This window comes from Myxine glutinosa, chromosome 2 (genome assembly GCF_964187855.1).
Source record: "Myxine glutinosa chromosome 2, kmMyxGlut1.1, whole genome shotgun sequence".
Classification (NCBI taxonomy): domain Eukaryota; kingdom Metazoa; phylum Chordata; class Myxini; order Myxiniformes; family Myxinidae; genus Myxine; species Myxine glutinosa.
The window spans coordinates 162,923,906-162,947,885 of NC_136262.1; the positions used below are offsets into that span (position 1 = coordinate 162,923,906).

At 46.9% G+C, this 23,980-nt stretch overlaps 1 protein-coding gene across 12 annotated transcripts in view; it reads left to right on the plus strand.

Moving 5' to 3' along the window:
- LOC137421113 (heparan sulfate glucosamine 3-O-sulfotransferase 1) overlaps nt 1-23,980 on the plus strand; it is a 461,391-nt gene that overhangs the window by 204,456 nt on the left and 232,955 nt on the right. For 4 of the 12 annotated variants that reach the window (XM_078771898.1, XM_078771899.1, XM_078771895.1 and 1 more), the window contains exon 2: nt 2,339-2,444. The exons of 6 other annotated variants lie outside the window; for them this stretch is intronic. Coding sequence is in view for 4 of the 6 variants with exons in the window: in XM_078771895.1 (XP_078628021.1) it covers nt 2,353-2,444 (92 nt within the window). In the remaining 2 variants the exon portion in view is untranslated. Of the gene's footprint in view, nt 1-2,338; nt 2,471-23,980 lie in introns of all 12 variants that reach the window. 2 more of the 12 variants (XM_068106841.2, XM_068106842.2) reach the window with 1 other exon arrangement.

Consider the following 23,980-nt stretch of genomic DNA (forward strand, 5'->3'; position numbering starts at 1 on the left):
TGTATATATAATATATATATATATATGTGTGTGTGTGTGTATATATGTGTATATATATATATATATATATATATATATATATATATATATATATATATATATATATATATATATATATATATATATATATATATGTGTGTATGTGTGTGTGTATATATATGTGTGTGTGTGTATATATGTGTGTGTGTGTATATATGTGTGTGTGTGTATATATGTGTGTGTGTGTATATATGTGTGTGTGTATATGTATATTTGTGTGTGTGTATGTAGCCTGTGTGTGTATGTGTATATATGTATGTGTGTATATATATATATATATGTGTGTGTGTGTGTATGTAGCCTGTGTGTGTGTATGTATATGTGTGTGTTTATATATATATATATATTTGTGTGTATATATATATTTGTGTGTGTGTGTGTGTATGTAGCCTGTGTGTGTGTATGTATATGTGTGTGTTTATATATATATATATATATTTGTGTGTATATATATATATATGTGTGTGTGTGCGTGTGCGTGTGCGTGTGCCGGTGGGCTCGAGCTGCGGACGGCAGAGGTGCAGGGGTCGAGTCGTGGACAGGTAACGTCGCGTCGTGCTTTGTGCGAGTCGGAAATCCGACGCAGGTGCGGCTCTGCTGAGGTGAGCACGTGATAAATGTTTAACACGAGATGGACGACGGTTCTGATGTTTCCCTCCTTTTAACTCCGCCGTGTTTTCTCGACCCATTTTCTTCAACTTCCCGATAAAAGTATCAGCGAGCTGTTTGACGCTCGCGCTTCGGGCGGGAAGCATGAGGTGCGTTCCGATAACGCACCTTGTGCGAACACCTGTACCTCTGACCTCTGCCTCGCACACCTGTACCTCTGAAATGCCTTGTAAGCGTTTCCAAAACAAACGCAGTATTGCTCACATGTAAAGGGTGCAAAGCCGTTTGTGATGTAAACGGCCGTGACCTTTATGTCGTATTTACTTAAAAGTAGAAGTTTATGGTAAAATAAATAAATAAAACAACATAAACAAGGAAGCCTTTTACTCTTGCTCTGGTTGAGAGAGCTCAAAATTAAATTGTGTGTGTGTGTGTGTGTGTGTGTGTGTGTGTGTGTGTGTGTGTGTGTGTGTGTGTGTGTGTGTGTGTGTGTGTGTGTGTGTAATATATACACACACAGCAAAGATAACAAAAATATTTTTTGGGAGTGATTGAGGCATACCTATACACCGCCCGGGTTCAATGTTTTGACTGATTGAAACAAAATTACAATTTTTCCTGTATTTTTGGATTAATTTGAAGCAACCTTTACCTAATGATTTTTTTTTCTCTCTTAGGAGTGTTTCTGTGTTTCAGGCTGACAGACAGAGGGCATTGACCTATTATATACATATATATTTATTTATTCATTTATTTTGGGTGGTACATTATGTATACAAGGAACTTTAACGCAGGCCCAATCAAGCCTGTGCTAAAAGTAATTCAAGAGGATGATATTCATTGCTTACGAAGAGTGGAAAAGATCACGAACAGGTAGGGAATGGTAGGCGGCCACCTTCACCCATCTGGAGTGATGAGCAGGATCGGAAATGGTTGTGAAGTGAGTGCCAAAGATGGATGGACAGGGGAATGAATGATGAGGAGGCATCCTCGATTTTGAAAGAATGACAGGGAGAGAGATTAGTACATCGTGGTGTTCATCAGAAACGAATTCAAGAAAAAGCAGCGGTAAGTTGATGCAATAACTAACAAGTGTATAAGTTTTGTCCTCACCGACGTTCTGGTCGTAGGTAGCCAGATGACTCGACATGTATGCACCTGCGGTCACCAATGAAGTCTGGTGACATCAGCACGGTCTCTCTAAAGACCAATTTATGGAGTAAGGTTTCCTTCGATATCGGTGTGGATGGTCCTGGTGACATCTTTGCTGACGGTTGAGATTTCTTTCACATGTGGGTTTTGTGTTGTACGAGTTGTGTTGTTGCATCGTCTAATTTAACCCCGCTCTGTGTCTGGGATGCTCTCGCAAACGCATCAATTATTGATGTTGACCGTGGACCTATCCTCCAGAGGTTCTTTCTCTTCCACGCCTTACCCAGCGTTCTGCCACCGTCTATCTTTCATCCAGCTTGGGAATATCGAGCTATCCGGGACCCAGGAACGACTTGCCCTTGAGTATGAGGATTTGAGCATTCTCACTTTTCCCAACGCCATATGGCTAGAACCACACTGGGAATATTGGATGATGGAATCGAGTGCTGTTCGCTAAATCACAGTGATGACTTTTTAATTGTGTCCCTTCATATTTTTTTTTTCTCTTCCCCCTCTAACCCATCCCTTTCCCTGCAAGTCGTCATTACGGTCATGCTGTCGTCATCCTGCCGCAGGCGCCGGCGGATTAGACACGATGCGCTCGAGGTGGTGCGACTCGCTCTGCACAGCACGTGTGGAGTTGGGTACGAGCTTTAGCCAGGATGCGCAAGTGGGTCATAATAATCCGGGTTCTTTTAATGCCAACGGACGTGTACCGGTCCATGATGATCCTTTCCAAATCACTTTACCCCTCGACAGCGCATTCAGACTTTGGAGAAGTGTGTCTGTCGTAGCTTTTCACATTGTACTTGTAATTCATACTTTAGTTTGAATCGTACATGACTTGATTGACGGAGATCATTGAGGATTGCATTTGTGGAACACCGCCTTGAATAAAATACAAATTATGTGACTGAGCAACAGATTGTAATTTGTTTATTTTATTGCAGAATCTCCGCATCATAACACATGGATGATAAATAATGGACGGTGAACCTATTACTTTGCACATATGCAGTTTGTCTGGTGTTGGCTTAGCGGTTAGGGTGCCGGCTTGGGATCCAAGGATCCTGGGTTCGAATCCCGGTCGATCGCTGAATTAACGCCAGGGGGGTTGACTCAGCCTGTCATCCTTCCGAGGTCGGCAAATTGAGTACCAGCTTGCTGGGATGAATGATCCCGGTGTGTACCCCTGCTTAGAATAGGTACACCGTATCCCTGCGCATCGAAGAGGCGACAGGGTTGGCGTCAGGAAGGGCATCCGGCCATAAAACATTGCCTCAAACAGGGAACCATGATTGTCATGGGGCCCGCAAGGCCAACCCCTGCTCTTGCGGCGAAGAAATGGCCTTAAAACGATCATTCATATTCATTTTTATATGCAGTTCATATACTCACCTTGTCATGTACTTTCATACTCGAAGCATTATTCCCATCATCATTATTTATTTTCCCCTTTTTCTCCACTTTTGCTTCGTACACGCTCAATCGCAGAAGTTTGAGCCTCGGATGTGATTAAAACTATTTTGTCTTGCAAACACTTATTATTTTGGATTTAACGATCCTGTATTTGGTATAAACGTGCATGGAGGCATAACAAACACAATATGCATTTGGTGATATTTCAATGCATCGAACATATGATTTTAAACAAAAACAAAGGTCATGCATATGGATTCGTCAAACCGTGTGGCGTTTTGACCTTTTTAACGACGCGGCAAGGCTAACAGCTAGCGATCACTGATGCAGTTCCGTGATAGGTTTTCGCCTGGATATCTTTTCCAAGGTTTTCTCGAGCGCTCACGAGTTTAGGCTCTGCCTTTACCGCGTGTCGACTGACTGATGCTGTTCCCAGAGCGATAAACTTTGCCTGTGAAAGCCTCTGTGGTCCAGGTGCAGCTCGGCTTCCACATTCATTTGTTCGTCTTGGTGATTTCACAAGTTTTCTCTTGTTATGTTTGTTTGATGTGGCTTGTGTGAAGTATCTTCCGGTGAGCACATTGTACCTAACGTTGCGTAACGATGTATTTTTCATGGCAACAGGCAAGACGAGTCGTGCATAGGCACAATGTGGTTACAGCTCAAAACAATTATGCTGTTGTAATTAAGGGGCCATCAATGGATGGTATGTGCAAAAATATAATTGAATCCACCCCCATCCCATTCCCTTCCAAAAATAATGTCCTGCCTTTGTTTCTAGCTCATCTTTATATTTAGCCTAGTGTTGGCTTAGCTGTTAGGGTGCCAGCTTGGGTTCCTAGGATCCTGGGTTTGAATCCTGGTCGATCGCTGAATTAACGCCAGGGGGGTTGACTCAGCCTGCCATCCCTCTGAGGTCAGCAAATTGAGTACCAGCTCACTGGTATTATTCCCTGTGTGTCGCAAGAGGCAACTAACATGGTTGGCGGCAGGAAGGGCATCCGGCCGTAAAACATTGCTTCAAAAAGGGGACCACGGTGCCCGAAAAAGGCCAACCTCTGCTCTGCGGGGAAAAATGGCCTCTAAAGGTGGTGTCTCCTCTTTATATTTAATCCACACATTGCTTTCCTTCAACCATTGTCAATAAATGTTTCTTTCTCTCTCTCTCTCTCTCTCTCTCTCTCTCTCTCTCTGTCTCTGTCTCTGTCTCTGTCTCTCTCTGTCTCTCTTTTTCTCTCATCTTTTGGCTTTAACACACTTGCATTCATGATGTCCTCACCATATTAATTGCTTTTTTCACAAGTTTCATAATTACGCTTTTGGGGGGTGGAGGGGTTATACTTGATAGATGTTATTAAGTCACACACAGTACTGTCTAAGACCAGAGTTTATATAAACTTGTGAACAGGAATGTGGTCTTTACATTGCCCCCTTTTTCTTGGGTGGAGGTGGTCCATTGTAATGTCCTGTAGCTATCTCCCTTTCCCTCTTTTCCTCTTTCCCGCCGCATGTATAATAATGCATTGCTCTCAAAGGCAATACATCCAGTTAGAATGAGAGTACACTGATAAATAAAGGATACTTAATGTAATTATTGTAAACTGATAGTGTTGTGGAGTTGTTCGCAAATGTTCGACATCCTTTGAGGGAAACGTATCGTCGTCAAATCGAAGGTGATTGTGGACCTATCCTCAACAGGGTTCTTTCTCTTCCACACCTCAGCCAGCGTTCTGCCACAATCTATTTTTCGTCCAGCTTGGGAATATCGAGCTATCCGTGACCCAGAGACGACTTCAAGCTCCTAATTATAAGAGGGTTCTTTGTTTATGTGGCAGAACTATGGCTAGCTGTATATGCTTGTACTATGGCTAGTAAAGTTGCTATTTTATATATGTACCAGCTCTGATTAAAGTATAAAAGGAAGGAACACCGAAAAACAGATGCTTATTTAGCCAAAAGCTCAAAAAATATAACCTGAAAGAGTTGGATCCAGTTACCCGGTCCTGCTGTAGCTCACTTTAATGATGCCAGAAGACAGACTGATGTTAAACTAACTAGGGTTGCGGACAGCACCAACCACAAGATTATAAATAGCACAATGGAAACACTGATGTTTTTCATTGTCAGTTATTTTATTTTATATGTACAAGTACATTCCTTTGGGAAGAGTGTAGACAAAATGAAAAGCAATACAAATAATTTCCATATGAAGTTTGTTTCTATTTAGTTTTATTTTTGGCTTTGAGCTAGATATCCACATCCTTTTATTTATTTATTTGTGTGTATGTGCGTGCGTATGTGCTGCGCTGCGCTGCTACTTCTCCAGTTCTGGCCAATTGCATCCAGACTTGCAACATAGTATCAGCATGACCCCAGTTAGTGCAGAAGGTTGTATTTGTACCTCGAGTTTGGAGTTTGCAACTTAAAAGATGTGGCCGTGCATAGAACACATACAGACAGACACAGACAGACACAGACAGACACAGACAGACACAGACAGACACAGACAGACACACACAGACACACACAGACACACACAGACACACACAGACACACACAGACACACACAGACACACACAGACACACACAGACACACACAGACACACACAGACACACACAGACACTTTTTTAGGTACTAATACACCCGTTCCCTACCAGAGCGGCAGGAAGGGTCATGTTAATCCTTGTGGGTTATATAGATAACTAGATCTTCGCACAGTTCCATTTGTAAAATTTGCCTCACGGATGTGGGGATTCCTCAACATTTATTTTAGTTTAGTGTTAAACAGCATTAGTGGCTGTTTAAAAAGGTAATCATATGTGTTTGTGTTTTATAATATTTTTCTTTCTGGTAGGGAGTGCTCTAACGAAAAAGCACGACAAGCTTTTTATAAATGTTGACATAGCGTTAATATCCCTTGGGGAGGGGGAGATATTATTTGTATTAATTTTGTTTTGTAACAACATTAATATTGTACACCGCTCCTTTCCCATGCCATCTCCAGGCGCTGCATGACGTCATTTCCTGGCACCGAAGGGTGCCCGGCAATGACGCGCGCTGAAAGGGAGTACTCAGTTTTCACTCCGGTTGTTTGTTTGTTTTGTTGTTTGTCCGGGCAATATCTCAGCCATCCTTTGAGCTAGGAATCTGAAATTTCGTCACAACAGTGAGCAATTGCTTTGGCAAAAACGCTATTTTTTTTGTTTTTTGATTAATCAATTCATTAATTAGTTACTTAATTATTATCGATTAATTAAGTACTTATTTATTTCCTTTCTCTTCTGGGAAATATCTCAAGCACCTTTTGAGCTAGGAAGCTGATATTTGGACACGACAATGACCAAGTGATTTGGCTATAAAGGCTATTTTGATTTATTGATTAATCAATTAATCGATTAATTCTTTAATTATTCGATTAATTACTCAATTATTTTTTTTAAGTTACAGATGCAGATGAAACGTTGGTGGCTTAGGTATTCTATTAGCTTGGTGGTTTAGTGGTTGAGGTATTCTGATTAATTATTTTACAATCATTATTTATTTATTTTAATTATTAATCATGTATTTATTTTCTTTCTTATCTGGGCAATATCTCAGGCACCTTTTGAGCCAGAAAGCTGATATTTGGTCACGATAGTGACCAAGTGATTTGGCTATAAAGGATATTTTTGATTTATTGATCAATCAATTAATCGAGTGTTTATTAATTGATCAACTAATTATTTAATTTTTTTGATTAATGATTTATTTAATTAATTTTCAAAAAGTTAAAGCTTCGGATGAAGCACTGGTGGTTTCGGTATGCTATTAGCCAATAATTGGTTAAGAAAATATTTTATGATCATTTTTTATTGATTTGAATTATGTAATTAATCAATTAATTATTGTACACCTCTTCCTCCCAATACAGAGTCTATGGTATGGTATGGGCGAAGGTATGGGCTATTAAGGCGAAGGGTATGGGGGCAGAAAAGGCAGAGCATGAAAGTTGTAAGGCAGCCAAGAAGACTGCAAAGAAAGAGGTAGCAAAGGCACAGGAGGCATGTAGGAAAATGTTTGGAGAACGTTTGGATTTGGAAGAGGGTCAGAGAGCGGTATTCAGGATTGCAAAGCAGATAGTGAAAGAGGTGTGATGTGATGTGATGGGGGTGAGTTGCTTGAAGGATGAAGTGGGACAAATCGTTGTGGACCCAGATGGAATTAAAGGAAGATGGAATAGATGTATGGAAATACTGTTGAATGCAGAGAATGAATGGGATGGCAACATAGAGAGTAACCCAGTTTTAGGACTGGCAGAGAAGATAACCGAGAAGGAAGTTGAGGAAGCGATAAAAGCAATGAAGAGTAGAAAAGTGGGAGGGCCGACGGGAGTTGTGGGAGATATGTTGAAGGCAGCGGGAAATTGGGGTGTGAAGAGAATGACAGAGATCTGCAATCTGGTGGTGAAAGAAGGCCGCATTCCAGTGGATTGGGAACTGAGTACCCTCGTCCCTCTATACAAAGGGAAAGGTGACCCTCTGGACTGTGGCTCGTATCGAGCGATAAAGTTATTGGAGCATGGAATGAAGGTATTGGAAAGGGTTTTGGAGAGGAGGATAAGGAAGAAAGTGAAGATTGACGAAATGCTGTTTGGATTTATGCCAGGAAGAGGAACGACAGACGTGCTTTTTATTGTGAGGCAGTTGCAGAAGAAGTACATGGAGAAGAGGAAGAAGTTGTTTCTTGGGATTGTTGATCTGGAGAAAGCATTCGATAGGGTTCCACGTGAAGTAGTGACATGGGCATTGAGGAAGTTAGGAGAGGAGGAATGGTTGATCAGAGTAGTGATGGCAATGTACAAAAGAGCGCACACAGCTGTAAGGACGAAGGACGGGAACAGTGGTGAGTTTGAGGTGAAGGTGGGAGTGCATCAGGGGTCGGTACTAAGTCCACTACTATTTGTAGCTGTGATGGAGGTGCTGGCTCGGAACGTAAAGGAGGGTTTACCGTGGGAGTTGTTGTATGCAGATGATCTGGTGTTGATTGCAGAAAGTATGGATGGACTGAAGGAGAAGATGAACAAGTGGAAGGAATGTATGGAGACAAAAGGTCTGAAGGTGAATATTGGAAAAACGAAGGTGATGGCAAGTGGTAAAGCATGTGGTGAGGTGGAAAGAACTGGGAAGTGGCCGTGTGCTGTGTGCAGGAAGGGTGTCGGAGTGAATTCCATTCAATGTACAATATGCGCTGAGTGGGTTCATCAAAAATGTAGTGGTTTGAGAGGGTCATTAACCAGTGTGGCAGCTACATTCAAGTGTAAGGTGTGCACAGAGGGAGCTGCAGATGGAGGAAATGTTGAGTTGGATCTTGGAGACGGCGTGAAGCTGGAAGGTGTGAAAACATTTTGTTACCTAGGAGACGTGCTGAATGAAGAAGGTGGATCAGACTCGGCAATGGTTGCTAGAGTGAGATGTGCGTGGAAGAAGTTTCGGGAACTGAGTGGCGTGCTGGCGAGGAGGGGGAGTGTCGTTGAAGCTGAAGGGAAAGGTGTATGCTGCATATGTGAGAAGTGTTATGATTTATGGGAGCGAGACATGGCTAATGAACGCAGAGCAGCAACGAAGGCTGGAAAGGGTGGAAATGTGAATGGTTCGGTGGATGTGTGGAGTATCGTTGAGAGAGGAAGACAAATGATGATTTGCGAAAGATGATGGGAATAAAGCCTGTGATGGATGCTGTGAAGAGAAACAGTTTGAGATGGTTTGGTCATGTGTTGAGGAAGGATGAAAGTGACTGGTTGAGAAGAGTGATGGAAATGAATGTAGAAGGAAGTGGAGGACGAGGAAGACCGATAAAGACTTGGCTAAAGATGGTCGAAGAAGAAATGTGGGCAAGGGGGTTAACAAGGGGAGATGCAGAAAATAGGGCAAAATGGAGAAGATTGTCATGGGGACCGCAAGGCTAACCCCCGCTCTTGCAGGGAAAATGGCCTTAAAATGCCTGTTGTTTGTTGTTGTATTGGATGAAGTTTTGTACTTATCAAATTATGATGTAATTTATTTTTCCGCCGTTTGTTTCGATTTCGTTTTGCACAAAACACTTTTTCCACCGTTTATTTACACATCGTAACCCACAACTTCCAAGTGAAAAACAAATTCTACAAATTTCAGAAAGTTAATGAAAAATGCAAAACTAGAATATCTTGGTTGGATAAGTGTTGACCCCCCTTATAATAGCAATTGTAAATTGGCTCAGGTGTGACCAATCACCTTCAAAATCACACACCGAGTTAATTGGCCTCCACCTGTGCCAAGTTGTAGTGATTCTGATTATTTCAGAATAAAATCCGTTGTTCCTGTAGGTTTCCTCTGCTGGGTAGTGCATTTCACAGCAAAGACTCAACCATTGGCACCAAGGAGCTTTCAAAAGACCTCTGGGATGAAGTTGTTGAAAGGCACAGATCAGGGGATGGGTATAAAAATATTTCAAAGGCCTTGAATATGCCTTGTAGCACCGTCAAGATAATCTTTAAGAAGTGGAGGGCGTATGGTACCACCAAGACCCTGCCAAGATTGGGCCGTCACTCCAAATTGAATGACCAAGCAAGGAGGAGATTGATCAGAGAAGCCACCCAGAGGCCAATGGCAACTTTGAAAGAGCTTCAGGACTTTATGGCAAATACTGGCCACTGTGTGCATGTGACAACAATATCCCAAGCACTCCAAGTCTGACCTGTATGCTAGGATGGCAAGAAGGAAGCAATTATACAAAAATGCCCACCTTGAGTCTTGTTTGAGGTATGCAAAAAGCACTCCAGAGATTCTGGGGCCATGTGGCAAAAAGTTTTATTGTCTGAAGAAACCAAGATGGGACTTTTTGCATTAAATGTGAAACATTACGTTTGGAGCAAACGCAACACAAACAACACCGTCCCCACTGTGAAGCAAGGTAGTGGCAGCATCATGTTATGGGGATGTTTCTCATCAGCAGGGATGGGGGCACTTGTCAGGATAGAAGGGAAATGGATGGAGCAAAATACAGAAAATCCTACAGGAAAACCTGCTGCCCTCTGAAAGAAAGCTTGAAATTGGGACGGAAGTTCACTTTTCATCGTGATAACGACCTGAAGCACACAGCTAAAGCTACATTGGAGTGGCTAAGGAACAAAACGATAAATGTCCTTGAGTCCTGACCTGACCTAAATCCAATTGAAAATCTATGGCATGACTTGAAGATTGCTGTCCATCAGCGCTCCCTATGCAACCTGACTGAGCTTGAACAGTTTTGTACAGAAAAATGGTCACATATTGCCCAATCAAGGTTTGTAAAGTTGGTAGAGACCTATCCCAATAGACTTCCAGAACAACAAGGCAGCAGGCATTTTAAGGCCATTTCCCCTGCTAGAGCCGGGGTTAGCCTTGCGGGCCCCATGACAATCTTCTTCATTTTCCCTATTTTCTGCATCCCCCCTTGTTATAACCCCCTTACCCGCATTTCTTCTTCCACCACCTTTAGCCAAGTCTTTCTCGGTCTTCCCCGTCCTCTACTTCCTTCTACATTCATTTCCATCACTCTTCTCAACCAGTCACTTTCATCCTTCCTCAACACATGACCAAACCATCTCAACCAGTTTCTCTTCACAGCATCCATCACAGGCTCTATGGAATGGAGTTGGAGTTCTGTAATGTTCCCTCTGACAATAATGGAGTTCACTCCGACACCTTTCCTGTACACACAGCACACGGCCCCTTCCAAGTTTTCCACCCCACCACATGCTTTACCACTTGCCATCACCTTCAGGCCTTTTGTCTCCATACAGTCCTTCCACTTGTTCATCATCTTTCGCAATTCATCATTTGTCTTCCTCTCTCTCAACGATACTCCGCACATCCACCGAACCATTCGCATTTCCACCCTTTCCAGCCTTCGTTGCTGCTCTGCATTCATTACCCATGTCTTGCTCCCATAAATCATAACACTTCTCACACATGCAGCATACACCTTTCTATTCAGCTTCAACGACACTCCCCTCCTCGTCAGCACGCCACTCAGTTCCCGAAACTTCTTCCATGCACATCTCACTCGAGCAACCGTTGCCGAGTCTGATCCACCTTCTCCATTCAGCATGTCTCCGAGGTAGCAAAATGTTTTCACACCTTCCAGCTTCATGCCATCTCCAAGATCCAACTCAACATTTCCTCCATCTGCAGCTCCCTCTGTGCACACCTTACACTTGAATGTAGCTGCCACACTGGTTAATGACTCTCTCAGACCACTACATTTTTGATGAACCCACTCAGCGCACATTGTACATTGAATGGAGTTCACTCCGACACCCTTCCTGCACACAGCACAGGGCCATTTCCCAGTTCTTTCCACCTCACCACGTGCTTTACCACTTGCCATCACCTTCGTATTTCCGATATTCACCTTCAGACCTTTTTTCTCCATACATTCCTTCCACTTGTTCATCTTCTCCTTCAGTTCATCCATACTTTCCGCAATCAATCCCAACAGACTCACAGCTGTAATTGCTGTTAAAGGTGCTTCCACAAAGTTTTAACTCGAGGAGGTGGACACTTGTCCAACCATGATATTCTAGTTTTGTATTTATTTAATTTTCAGAAATTTGTTGAATTTGTTTTTCACTTGGAAGTTGTGGTTTACGATGTGTAAATGACGGTGGAAAAAGTCCAATTTAATGCAATTTAATTCCAGGGTTTAAGCCAACAAAAGGTGAAAATTTTGAATGGATGGAGCAAAAAAAGAAATGCTCAAGTTTTTGACAAGTTTTTCAAGGGTAGACTTTCTGTAGGCACTGTATGTACATGGGACAAAAGGTTGGAACAAAAGTAATGGGCACTAATTTTTCTGCTGCTTGAGGAAAACGCAGAAGTGATGGTGACTTTGGCCTGTTGTGTATTGGAAACAGCCATGCTATCATGCTTGTCCACAGGTGTCACCATTACTGCTATCCAGCCTCCACAGAGCTGAACCAAATCTTCATGGGGGTTGACGTAAGCCCTGATGTTGCACTGTTTGGTTAATTTAAATTGAATTAAAATCCGCAGGAATTGGTTGCTGCTGCTGGTGAGAGTTGCACCAAACTTGCGGCAGGAGGGATTATTGTCTGTAATTCCATAGATAACTGCAAGTTACAAAAAATGTTTCTTACAACTAACCCCTTGCGATTTGCTGTGAGGAGCACATTTTGATCGTTCTAATTGGGCAAATTTGGCAAAAGGTTTGAGAGATTGCATTTGCAGAAAATGTGGTTCTACTTAAGGTGGGGGCCTATTGGTAGGAAGTACTCTGATTGTGGGTACAAGTAGGTGAGTAAATATTCTTTGCTTAGAATCATACTGACAAAAGGGTTGCTTTCTTTCCAGTTGACGTACAAGTTTGTTGCTGACAAACGTTTTGATGTTGCAAGTGTTAACATTTTCAAGTTTAATGATCTTCTGCTTGTGAGCATTGTATATACCTTGATTAGCTTTGTAAAATGCACCTGAGTTAGTTCAAGCTGAGGTACTGCATTCTTGCCAATGATAAGTCTGTGGTTAGACACCGAAAATAAACCTATTGTAGCGGCCCGGGGTCTTCAACGACCAACGCGCCTGCTGGGCGGGGAAGCGACGAGAGGGTCTCCACATCCGCCCTTTAATTTTCGTGCAAATCAGTGCCTCGGACACACAACTGTGGTGAATCGGCCTGTCAGAAGTGGCCGAACAAACCAATATAGGTGGTTCGCCTTTCGAGTGCCTTAATTGTGCGAATCCCAAACAGCGCGACAATGGCTTTATTCCAATTCTTTGTGAGCTTTGGAGTTCAATTTCCCGTTGACCAAACAACTTCTCAATTAGAAACATGATTTAAGAAAATGGGGATGAGGGAAAAAGAACACGATCACACATGCGGTAAAACGAATTATACCAATGAATACTAAATAAAACTCGATGGTATTCATAGACTACTTACCCCGTGCAGTCAACTTGGTGTGAGCCAACTCTTCTGTTTTTGAAGGGACACTATCCCTTTAATTACTGTAATTACGTCATGCGTATCCTAACATGCACTATGAAGTAACTATTCTAAACTATGCCCCATTTATTCCTTAAACCAGATCTGCAACAGTACATTGTTTCCCAAGGAATCCCACATCATTCTGATGCCATTGCTTCAGGAGTTTTTATTGCCGTTTTCGATAGCTACAAGAAACAAGATTTGTCACCTCTCAATTGTGTTAATTGGAGGGAAAATAATCTTACAGTTGCCTTTGATATGACTTGCATACTTGTTACTTTTGAGTTGCATGTGTCTTTAATTTGGGAATGGCATGTTGGGGTGCTAATTTGAAATTGTTTATGACATGAAATGGCTAGGCTTGATGGGATGGTGCTGAGGTAGTGCACTTGCATCTGAGTTTTTTGTTATGGGTTTGATTTTCAGCCCAACTATACACTGTGGAACTTTGCTTTGCAGGCAGGGCATTGCATCACAATGTTTACCGGCCCTCACATGCACGTTGAGCTTGGGATGGGTCTTCTAGTATTAGCTGGTGGACGTTATGGATCCCAATGTGTCTTTCGACACAGTGGAGATGAGTTTTCACCTCCACCCTGACCAAATAGCAAATTCCTTGCAGCTTTAGTCAAATACTAGGCCTGATCTGGAGGTTCATGAAAGGCTTGGGCTAAGAGTACATGCTCTTAAGAGCCGCCAACCCCATCTTAATGGGAAATGGTGTAAGGAGAAGAGGGTGTGGTGTGTCTAGCAATAAAATGATAGTGCGTATCTGTTTTGATATAGGTTACGTATGGTGAAAAAGCCTTAAAAGACGGTGGTGTCTCCATTATAAAACCTGGCAATGTCATTGACGTGGTTCACGGCTTATTCACCTGTGAATTAGACCAACTTGTGTTCGCTTGTTGTTCTACTCGAGACTGACCGAGGATGAGTGATTTGTGACGTCCAGGTTTCCATTAACTGCATTAAAACCAGATTTTTTTTCCCTCCAGAATCCTCTCCCCCCCCCCCCCCCCCACCCTTATATATATTTATATAAGTTGCTCAAGTCGTCCGAATTCTGGTGATATTCATGATCAGATTCCTCTAAACCCGTCCCTATCCTGCATTGCTTTCCTAAGCTCTGGCAAAGACAGCTTAGTTGCAGCATTTACCCCATTCATCCATCCAGCACAAACATAATCTGCCTCTTCGTCTTCTTCCCTGAACCATTCCCATCATGGTTGCTTTCCCCAGACTTTTGTTTTCTGCATGCATCATGTGTCCAAAGTATGATTGTTCCTGCTTTAGCATCAGCACTTCTAATGTACATGATGGTCAAATTTCTTCAAGCACTGATTTGTTTGGTCTTCTTGCAGTCTATGGAATTTATAACATTTGTCTCCAAAACCACATTTGTAAAATGTCAATCTCCATACATATACACATATACACATATATATATATATATATATATATATATATATATATATATATATATATATATATATATATATATATATATATATATATATATATATATATATATATACATATATATACATATATACATATATACATACATGACGTAACTAAAAGTATGCGGACACCTGAACATCACACATCTCATTCCAAATTCATGGGCATTAATATGGAGTTTGTCCCCCCTTTGCTGCGATAACAGCCTCCACTCTTGTGGGAAGGCTTTCCACTAGATGTTGGAACATTGCTGCGGGGATTTGCTTCCATTCGGCCGCAAGAGCATTGGTGAGGTCAGGTACTGATGTTGGGCGATTAGGCCTGGCTTGCAGTTGGCGTTCCAATTCATCCCAAAGGTGTTCGATGGGGTTGATGTCAGGGCTGTGTGCAGACTAGTCAAGTTCTTCCACACCGATCTCGACAAACCATTTCTGTATGGACCTCACTTTGTGCATGGGGGCATTATCATGCTGAAACAGGAAAGGGCCTTCCCCAAACTGTTGCCACAAAGTTGTAAGCACACAATCGTCTAGAATGTCATTGTATGCTGTAGCGTTAAGATTTCCCTTTACTGGAACTAAGGAGCCTAGTCCGAACCATAAAAAACAGCCCCAGACCATTATTCCTCCTCCACCAAACTTTACAGTTGGCACTTTGCATTCGGGCAGGTAGCGTTCTCCTGGCATCCGCCAAACGCAGATTAATCAGTCGGACTGCCAGATGGTGAAGCGCGATTCATCACTCCAAAGAACGCATTTCCACTGCTCCAGAGTTCATTGGCAGTGAGCTTTACACCACTCCAGCTGACGCTTGTCATTGCTCATGGTGATCTTAGGCTTGTGTGCAGCTGCTCGGTCATGGAAAACCATTTCATGAAGCTCCCGACTAACAGTTGTTGTGCTGACGTTGCTTCCAGATGCAGTTTGGATCTCGGTAGTGGGTGTTGCAACCGAGGGCAGACAATTTTTATGCGCTACATACTTTAGCACTCGGCAGTCCTGTTCTGTGAGCTTGTGTGGCCTACCACTTCTCCGCTGAGCTGTTGTTCATCCTAGACGTTTCCATTTCACAATAATAGCACTTACAGTTGACCGGAGCAGCTCTAGCAGAGCTGAAATTTGACGAACTGACTTGTTGGAAAGTTGGCATCCTTCGACGATGCCACCTTGAAAGTCATTGAGTTCTTCAGTATGGCCCATTTTACTGCTAATGTTTGTCTATGGAGATTGCATGGCTGTGTGCTTGATTATATATACCTGTCAGCAATGGGTGTAGCTGAAACAGCCGAATCCACTAATTAGAAAGGGTGTCCGCATACTTTTGGTCATGTAGTGTATATACATACGTCATACAGTGCATTCAGAAAGTATTCAAACCCCTTCACTTTTTTCACATTTTGTTATGTTGCAGCCTCATGCTGAAATCATTTAAATTCATTTTTTCCCTCATCAATCTACACTCAATACCCCATAATGATAAAGAGAAAACAGTGTTTTGGAAAGTTTTGCAAATAAAAAGAAAAAACTGAAATATCACATTTACATAAGTATTCATACCCTTTGCTATGACACTTGAAATTTAGCTCAGGTGCCTGCCATTTCTCTTGATCATCTTTGAGATGTTTCTACATCTTGATTGGAGTCCGCCTGTGGTAAATTCAATTGATTGGACATGATTTGGAAAGGCACACACCTGTCTATGTAAGGTCTCACAGCTGACAATGCATATCAGAGCAAAAAGCAAGCCATGAGGTCGAAGGAACTGCCTGCAGAGCTCACAGACAGGATTGTGTCGAGGCACAGATCTGGGGAAGCCTACAAAAAAAAACATTCTGCTGCATTGAAGGTTCCCAAGAGCGCAGTGGCCTTCATAAGTCTTAAATGGAAGAAGTTTGGAACAACCAGGACTCTTCCTAGAGCTGGCCGCCCGGCCAAACTGAGCAATCGCGGGAGAACGGCCTTGGTAATAGAGGTGACCAAGAACCTGATGGTCACTCTGGCTGAGCTCCAGAGATCCTGTGTGGAGATAGGAGAAACTTCCAGAAGGACAACCATCACTGCAACACTCCACCGATCTGGGCTTTATGGCAGAGTCGCCAGACGGAAGCCTCTCCTCAGTGAAAGACACATGAAAGCCCACAGAATCGTGTTTCTCACAGTCTGAGACCCCTTTAGGTGCTTTTTTTGCAAACTCCAAGCGGGCTTTGAGTCCCTTGAGCTTTGAGTCCTATTCTGGGAGGCCAGAAGCAAACAGGCAATGCAGATAGGGTGAATGCTAAAGCATGAAACCAATAAATTCCACATTCCTGTAGCACCTTCAGTCGCACGTCAGACATGGACAGCAATATACATATATACATATACACATAAAACATATACATGTACACATATACATATACACATAACCACAAACATATGTATCTGTGTATGTGTGTAAAAGATTGGGGTGGTTGGGATGATGCATTTTAAATTTAATAAAGAAGAAAGGATATTTCCTCCCAAAAAGTAACTTGTTGTACTCTGCTAATGTAAGTAATAAGTAATAAGCAAGAGCAGACCCAGTGTTGGGGGACGCCTTGTAGCGAGCTTCCTCAGGCCAATAGATCTTCCTCTGGTCATTCGCCATCCATACATGTGATCGTATCTACCATCATTACCCCTCCCCCAGCCCACCCCTTCCTTTCCAGGTTATTGTTTTCTCCTCTGTCTCTCTCCTGCCACCCACCTTTCCCTCTATCTGTTGCTTTACTCTTTCACCCCCCCCCCCACCCCCCACCATCCTTTCGCCTGCGGTGCCTTCCTGTTCTCTCAACCCCTCGTTGTCCTTGAACTTGTATCCAGCGTTTTCAACCCCCCCCCCCCCCCCCCCTATCCAGCACAAATTGCTGGCTCCTTCCCCATTTCCTTACTTTCTCGGTCTTCCTGTGTTGTATCTCTCTATCCTGGTCTTGGTGCATTTCCCCACTTTCCCATTGTGTTCTAGCTATTCTTTTCTGTTTAGTTTTCCCACTCTTTCACGAGCCTCGACTTTGTATACAAAAAGGTAGAAAGTTTGCCGTTCACCTAGTTACAGTGTGTATTCAAAGGCATGTGGTGTCATTGTGTACAATGAATATAATTGCTCACAGCAACGTCCTTGATTGTAGATTACATCATAACAATCCTTTTGGTGGTTGAGAGATGTGGGGAAGAGGTTTGAGTTGGAGCAAAATGACCAGCAGATATATTTTACAATATTGTAGCGGCTGCCGCTGAGTTTTCACAATCGCCTTGCACCTATCAAGGACGCGGAGCGATCACCATGCCGGGCTCGTCCAGGACGCCCGGGCAGGCCCGCGCTCAACTTGCCAGGCCTCGGTCGGGACGCCCGGGCATGCCCGGGCAGGCTCGCCCTCAACTTGCCGGGCCGCAGCCAGGACGCTGGGCCACGCCCCCTGGCGCCGGGCCTGGGCAAACCCCCTGGCGGAATAGATATAGAGTGCCTGAGTGTTTGATTTCAATAAAGCAACTCAGATGAATTCCAGCTTTTTGTCGCGTCCATTCTTCTGATCGACGTGGGAGCCCCAGCTCCTTCATTGGTGACCTATCGACATGGACACGGCAGTCGCCCTTAAACTGCCTACCTTCTGGGAGGCTCACGCGGTGGTTTGGTTCGCACAGGCGGAGTCCCTGTTCGCCCTGCGAAGCATAACGGCCGACGACACCCGCTTCCACCATGTGGTAGCTGCGCTCGGGTCGGTTACTGCGGCCCGCGCCCTGAGCCTCCTCGAAAGCCCGCCAGCCGCTGACAAATACGGCGCGATTAAGAAGCTGCTCCTCGATGCTTTCGCCCTCCCATCGGCGGAACGCGCACGGCGCCTGCTCGATCTGCCTGAGCTCGGCGACACGCGCCCTTCCGAGCGCATGGACTACATGCTTTCACTGCTCGGCGAGCACTCTCCGGCATTCCTGTTCCGGGAGCTGTTCTTCCGTCAGCTGCCTAACCCGGTACGCCTCGCCCTGGCAAGCACGACGATCACAGATCCCCGGGCCCTTGCCAGAGAAGCCGACAAGATCTCCGCCGCAGGACAGCGCATCGTAGCGGCGACATGGGACCTACCGCCGTCCGACGCAACACCCAGGGCGCCCGAGCACCCGGCACGGTCGACGGCCGAACTGCCGACGCCATTGGCGGCCGCTCTACCGAGCCGACCACCTCCGGCACGACGACCGAGGCCTCCACCTGACCAAGCGTGGTGTTACTATCATGCCAGGTTCGGACAGAAGGCCCGGACATGCCGACCCCCGTGCACCTTCGGCAGGCCGGGAAACGGCCGGGCCGGCGTTCATTACCAGCCATGAGCGCCGGCCACACGGGCAACTTACTGTTCATCACGGATACAGCGTCCGGACGGCGCTTCCTGTGCGACACCGGCGCCCAACTGAGCGTCATACCCGCCTCTGACCAGGACAGGCAATCCGCGGTTTGCGGCCCCTCCTTAGTTGCGGCCAACGGATCGACTATCCGCACCTTCGGCCCGCGCAACGTCACCCTCTGCTTCGGCGGCCAACGCTTTGCTTGGACGTTTGTAACCGCCAACGTGCCCGTGGCTCTGCTAGGCGCCGACTTCCTCTGCGCACACGGACTGCTGGTGGACGTCCAACGGCGTCGTTTAATCAATGCTGAAACCTTCAGCTCCCTGGTATGCACATTGAGCAGCTCCGCGCCGACCGAGCTGGCATGCACCGTCCCGGCGGCGAACGAGTTTGCTCGCCTGCTCACGGAGTTCCCGGCCCTCACGCGGCCGACGTTTTCGGCCGTCGCAGTACGGCATGGGATCGAGCACCACATACCAACCACGGGCCCGCCGGTCTACGCCAGGGCCCGCCGCCTCGACCCAGCCAAGCTCGCCGTAGCGAAGGCCGAATTCGACGCGTTGGAGCACCTCGGCATCGTGCGGCGCTCCGATAGCGCGTGGGCCTCGCCACTGCACATCGTGCCAAAGCCGGGGGGTGGATGGCGCCCGTGTGGCGACTACCGCCGTCTGAATGACGCTACCACCCCCGACAGGTACCCGATCCCGCATATCCAAGACTTCTCCGCCCGTCTGGCGGGACGGGTCATTTTTTCAAAAATTGACCTCATACGGGGATATCACCAGGTACCTGTCAGGGCGGCCGACGTCCCTAAAACGGCAGTCATCACGCCGTTCGGCTTATTCGAATTCTTGCGGATGCCGTTTGGTCTCAAGAACGCGGCTCAGGCGTTCCAGCGCTTGATGGACGGCATGCTGCGTGACCTGCCGTTCCTTTTCGTTTACCTGGACGACATCCTCGTCGCCAGCACGTCCCGGGCCGAGCACCTCCTCCACCTCCGAACACTGTTCGAGCGCCTCAGCGAGCACGGCCTCATCGTCAACCCGGCCAAATGCCACTTCGGCACGACGGCCGTTGATTTTTTGGGCCATCACATCACCAAGAACGGGGCCGTGCCGCTGCCAACCAAGGTCGAGGCCATCACCACGTTCCCGCGTCCCCGCACCATAAAGGCCCTGCAGGAATTCCTGGGAATGGTGAATTTTTATCACCGCTTCGTGCCCCGCGCTGCTCAGCTCATGCGGCCCCTCTACGAAGCCCTCCGGGGCAAGCCGGCCAAGCACGACATCGCCTGGTCCGCAGCAATGGACGCGGCCTTCCAAGGCTCAAAGCGGGCCCTCGCCGACGCAACACTGCTCGCTCACCCGGTGCTCAACGCTCCCATCGCCCTCACCACGGATGCCTCCGACTACGCGGTGGGCGCCGTACATGAGCAATGGGTGAACGGGGTTTGGCAGCCACTCGCTTTTTTCAGCCGGCAGCTCCGGCCGAACGAGCTCAAATACAGCACGTTTGACCGGGAGCTCCTCGGTCTACACCTGGCCGTCCGCCATTTCCGCCACCTCCTGGAGGGCCGTCCTTTCACGGCGTTCGTCGACCACAAGCCGTTGGTTTACGCCATGGCCAAGGTCACGGAGCCATGGTCGGCCCGCCAACAGCGCCACCTCTCCGCCGTGTCGGAGTTTACCACGGACATCCGGCACGTCGCCGGCAAAAACAACGCCGTGGCCGACTGTCTTTCCCGGGCCAGCGCGAACGCGGTCCACCTGGGCGTGGATTTTGCGCTTATGGCGGCGGACCAAACCACCGACACCACGGTGCAAGCCCTCCGGGCGGCGGACACGGGCCTCCGCCTGGCCGACATCCCCTGCGCGGACACTGTCCTGCTCTGCGACGTCTCCCAAGGCCAGCCTCGCCCCATCGTGCCCGTCGCCTGGCAACGTCGCATCTTCGCCTCCCTCCACGGCCTTTCCCACCCGGGCCGGAAAGCTTCCCAGAAGCTGGTGTCGGCGCATTTCGTCTGGCACGGCCTTCGTCGGGACGTCCGCAATTGGACCAGCGCCTGCACGGCCTGCCAACGGGCCAAGGTCCACCGACACACCCAGGCCCCGCTGGCACCTTTCACCGTGCCCGAACGACGTTTCGACCACGTCAACGTGGATCTGGTGGGCCCCCTCCCCCCGTCACGGGGGTTCACACACCTGCTCACCATGGTGGACAGGACCACCAGGTGGCCGGAGGCCGTGCCCCTCGTCTCCACCACCACCGCCGACGTGGCGCAGGCTTTCATCGCCACCTGGGTCGCCCGCTTCGGCGCACCGGCGGACATCTCGTCAGACCGCGGTCCACAGTTCACCTCCGAGCTGTGGGGCGCGGTCGCCCGCAACCTGGGGGTCAAGCTCCACCGTACTACGGCCTACCACCCCCAAGCAAACGGGTTGTGCGAGCGATTCCACCGCTCCATGAAGGCCGCGCTCATGGCCGGCCTTCAAGACGTCGGGTGGGCCGACCGGCTGCCGTGGGTCCTTTTGGGCCTTCGCACGGCCCCCAAGGAAGACCTCCAGGCATCCACTGCCGAGCTTGTCTATGGCCAGGTGCTACGCGTCCCGGGCGAATTTGTGCCCGACGCTACCAGTCCCTGGTCCGCAGCTCACCAGCGCTCGGACCTCCAGGAGGCCGCCCGACGGTTTGCCCCCGTGCCAACATCCCGCCACGGTGACCCCCAGTCCTACGTCCCCCCAGCACTCCGCATAGCGGAGTATGTTTTTGTGCGTCACGACGCACATCGGTGGCCACTCCAGCCGCCGTACGACGGGCCCTTCCGGGTGCTGCGACGGGACGACAAGTCGTTCGTCATCGACATCGGCGGCAGGTCGGACCGGATTGCTGTGGACCGCCTCAAGCCGGCACACGTGGACGTCGACCACCCACCACGGGTGGCCCTTCCGCCGCGGCGAGGCCGCCCCCCGTCCACGGTGCCCCCCACTCGACCGCCCACCACCTCACCGGACCCCCTCCCACGACCCGCCAGGGGTCGCTTCGGCCGGGTCGTCAGGACCCCCCTCAAATTGACCCTGCCGGTGCAAGTCGATTCTGGGGGGACGTGTGTAGCGGCTGCCGCTGAGTTTTCACAATCGCCTTGCACCTATCAAGGACGCGGAGCGATCACCATGCCGGGCTCGTCCAGGACGCCCGGGCAGGCTCGCCCTCAACTTGCCGGGCCGCAGCCAGGACGCTGGGCCACGCCCCCTGGCGCCGGGCCTGGGCAAACCCCCTGGCGGAATAGATATAGAGTGCCTGAGTGTTTGATTTCAATAAAGCAACTCAGATGAATTCCAGCTTTTTGTCGCGTCCATTCTTCTGATCGACGTGGGAGCCCCAGCTCCTTCAATATAACAATTACTGTACAGAGGTTCATAAAATTATTTTATTTTCAACACAATCCCATTTTGAATCGTTTGGTCCATCCTGTGTAAACGATGGTCAGATTGTATATTTTGGCAGGTGGGTATACCAATTTTATTTGGGATGATACAGATATGGATGGGTGTGAATGCATGGAGGAGGTTGGAGGGATTGATGGTGTATGGAAAAATATCAAGGAAATTGAAAGGGAAAGTTCTGTTGTTTTGCATTACGGCCTACCTTTATGGTCTGGCGAGTGGCCCTGACAGAGAGGTAATAACAGAGGCTGTAGGTCTGTGAGAACAAATGGATGAATTGAGGGAGGAGATCGGTGTGCAAATGAGCTCGACTGGGACATTGGTAAGAAGCTGGCTGAAGTGTGCATGGTCACGTGGTACGAATGGGGCAAAGAGAGAATGGCATAGAGAGTGCATAGGTTGAGGAAAGTAGTTTCTTTAATGCTATCAACATAAATTTGGCTAATAACATGTTAGCTATTAGATTTTATTTTGCTCAATATCTTGGAGAAGAACAATTTTAATTAAAATAAAAAAAATTTAATATCTTTTTTTTAAAATATCCTTGAGCAGGAAACATTAGGGATTGGATTTTGGTCTGGATTTTTTTATGGCTGTTGGAGGGATGGCGAGGGTTGAGGGGAGAGGAAATGACAAAATAAATAAATATCATGTGTTGAGGAGACATCGTTTTGTTTGGTAACATTTGCATTTTGACACCCTTGACATACATACATACATATAAAGATGTGGCATAAGTCATGACACTATTGGGATTTGATGTTTATCTTTTATTATGTTGACTTCTTCTTTCGCACGTAGCATCATTGGCTGAGAGTGTCTGTGCTGCTGATGCAATGCACTCTGCTGGCTGGGGTAGGAATTTGGAATCTGTTCATGGTGCTGGCGGTAGCTCAACTACTCTTCACGAAGGACACCGTGACATCTTTCACGTCCACCAAGTAATTCTGGCAGACAGGAAGCCCGTTTAATGTCCATCCGAGGGAAGGCACACATTTATAATCTCGCCCTGCCTGTGAAACATTGGGATGACAGTTTATAGTTTGGTCTGGATTCAAACCTAGGCTAACCAGCCTAGAGATGAGTGTGCGTACCTCTAGGCCATCCTGCTAGCCCATTTTATACTTGAAACGGTCAATTACAACAGATTATCATTGTTCACCATCATCGTTGGCAATAGCGCCAAACTCTGACTGTCTACAACTTTTTGTAAGTAAACTCTAGAGCACAATCTTTTCACCAACCAAATTATTTGACCCTCACCCCCTATAGCGTACAAGTACATAAACTTCTTCTTTCGTGTATCATCAGATGGCCAGCTCAGTGTCGTGCAGCCATGCCCTCGTCTATGGTCCTATGTCGAAGAGGCCGGCTTCTGAAGGTGGTCTGTGTAGGGGGCAGGTGGTAATTATGTGTTCGGCAGTCTGCTCAGGCTCGCCGCACTCGCACGCGGCGCTACCTGCCAGGCCCCACATCTTCAGCGATGATTTGAAGCGGCC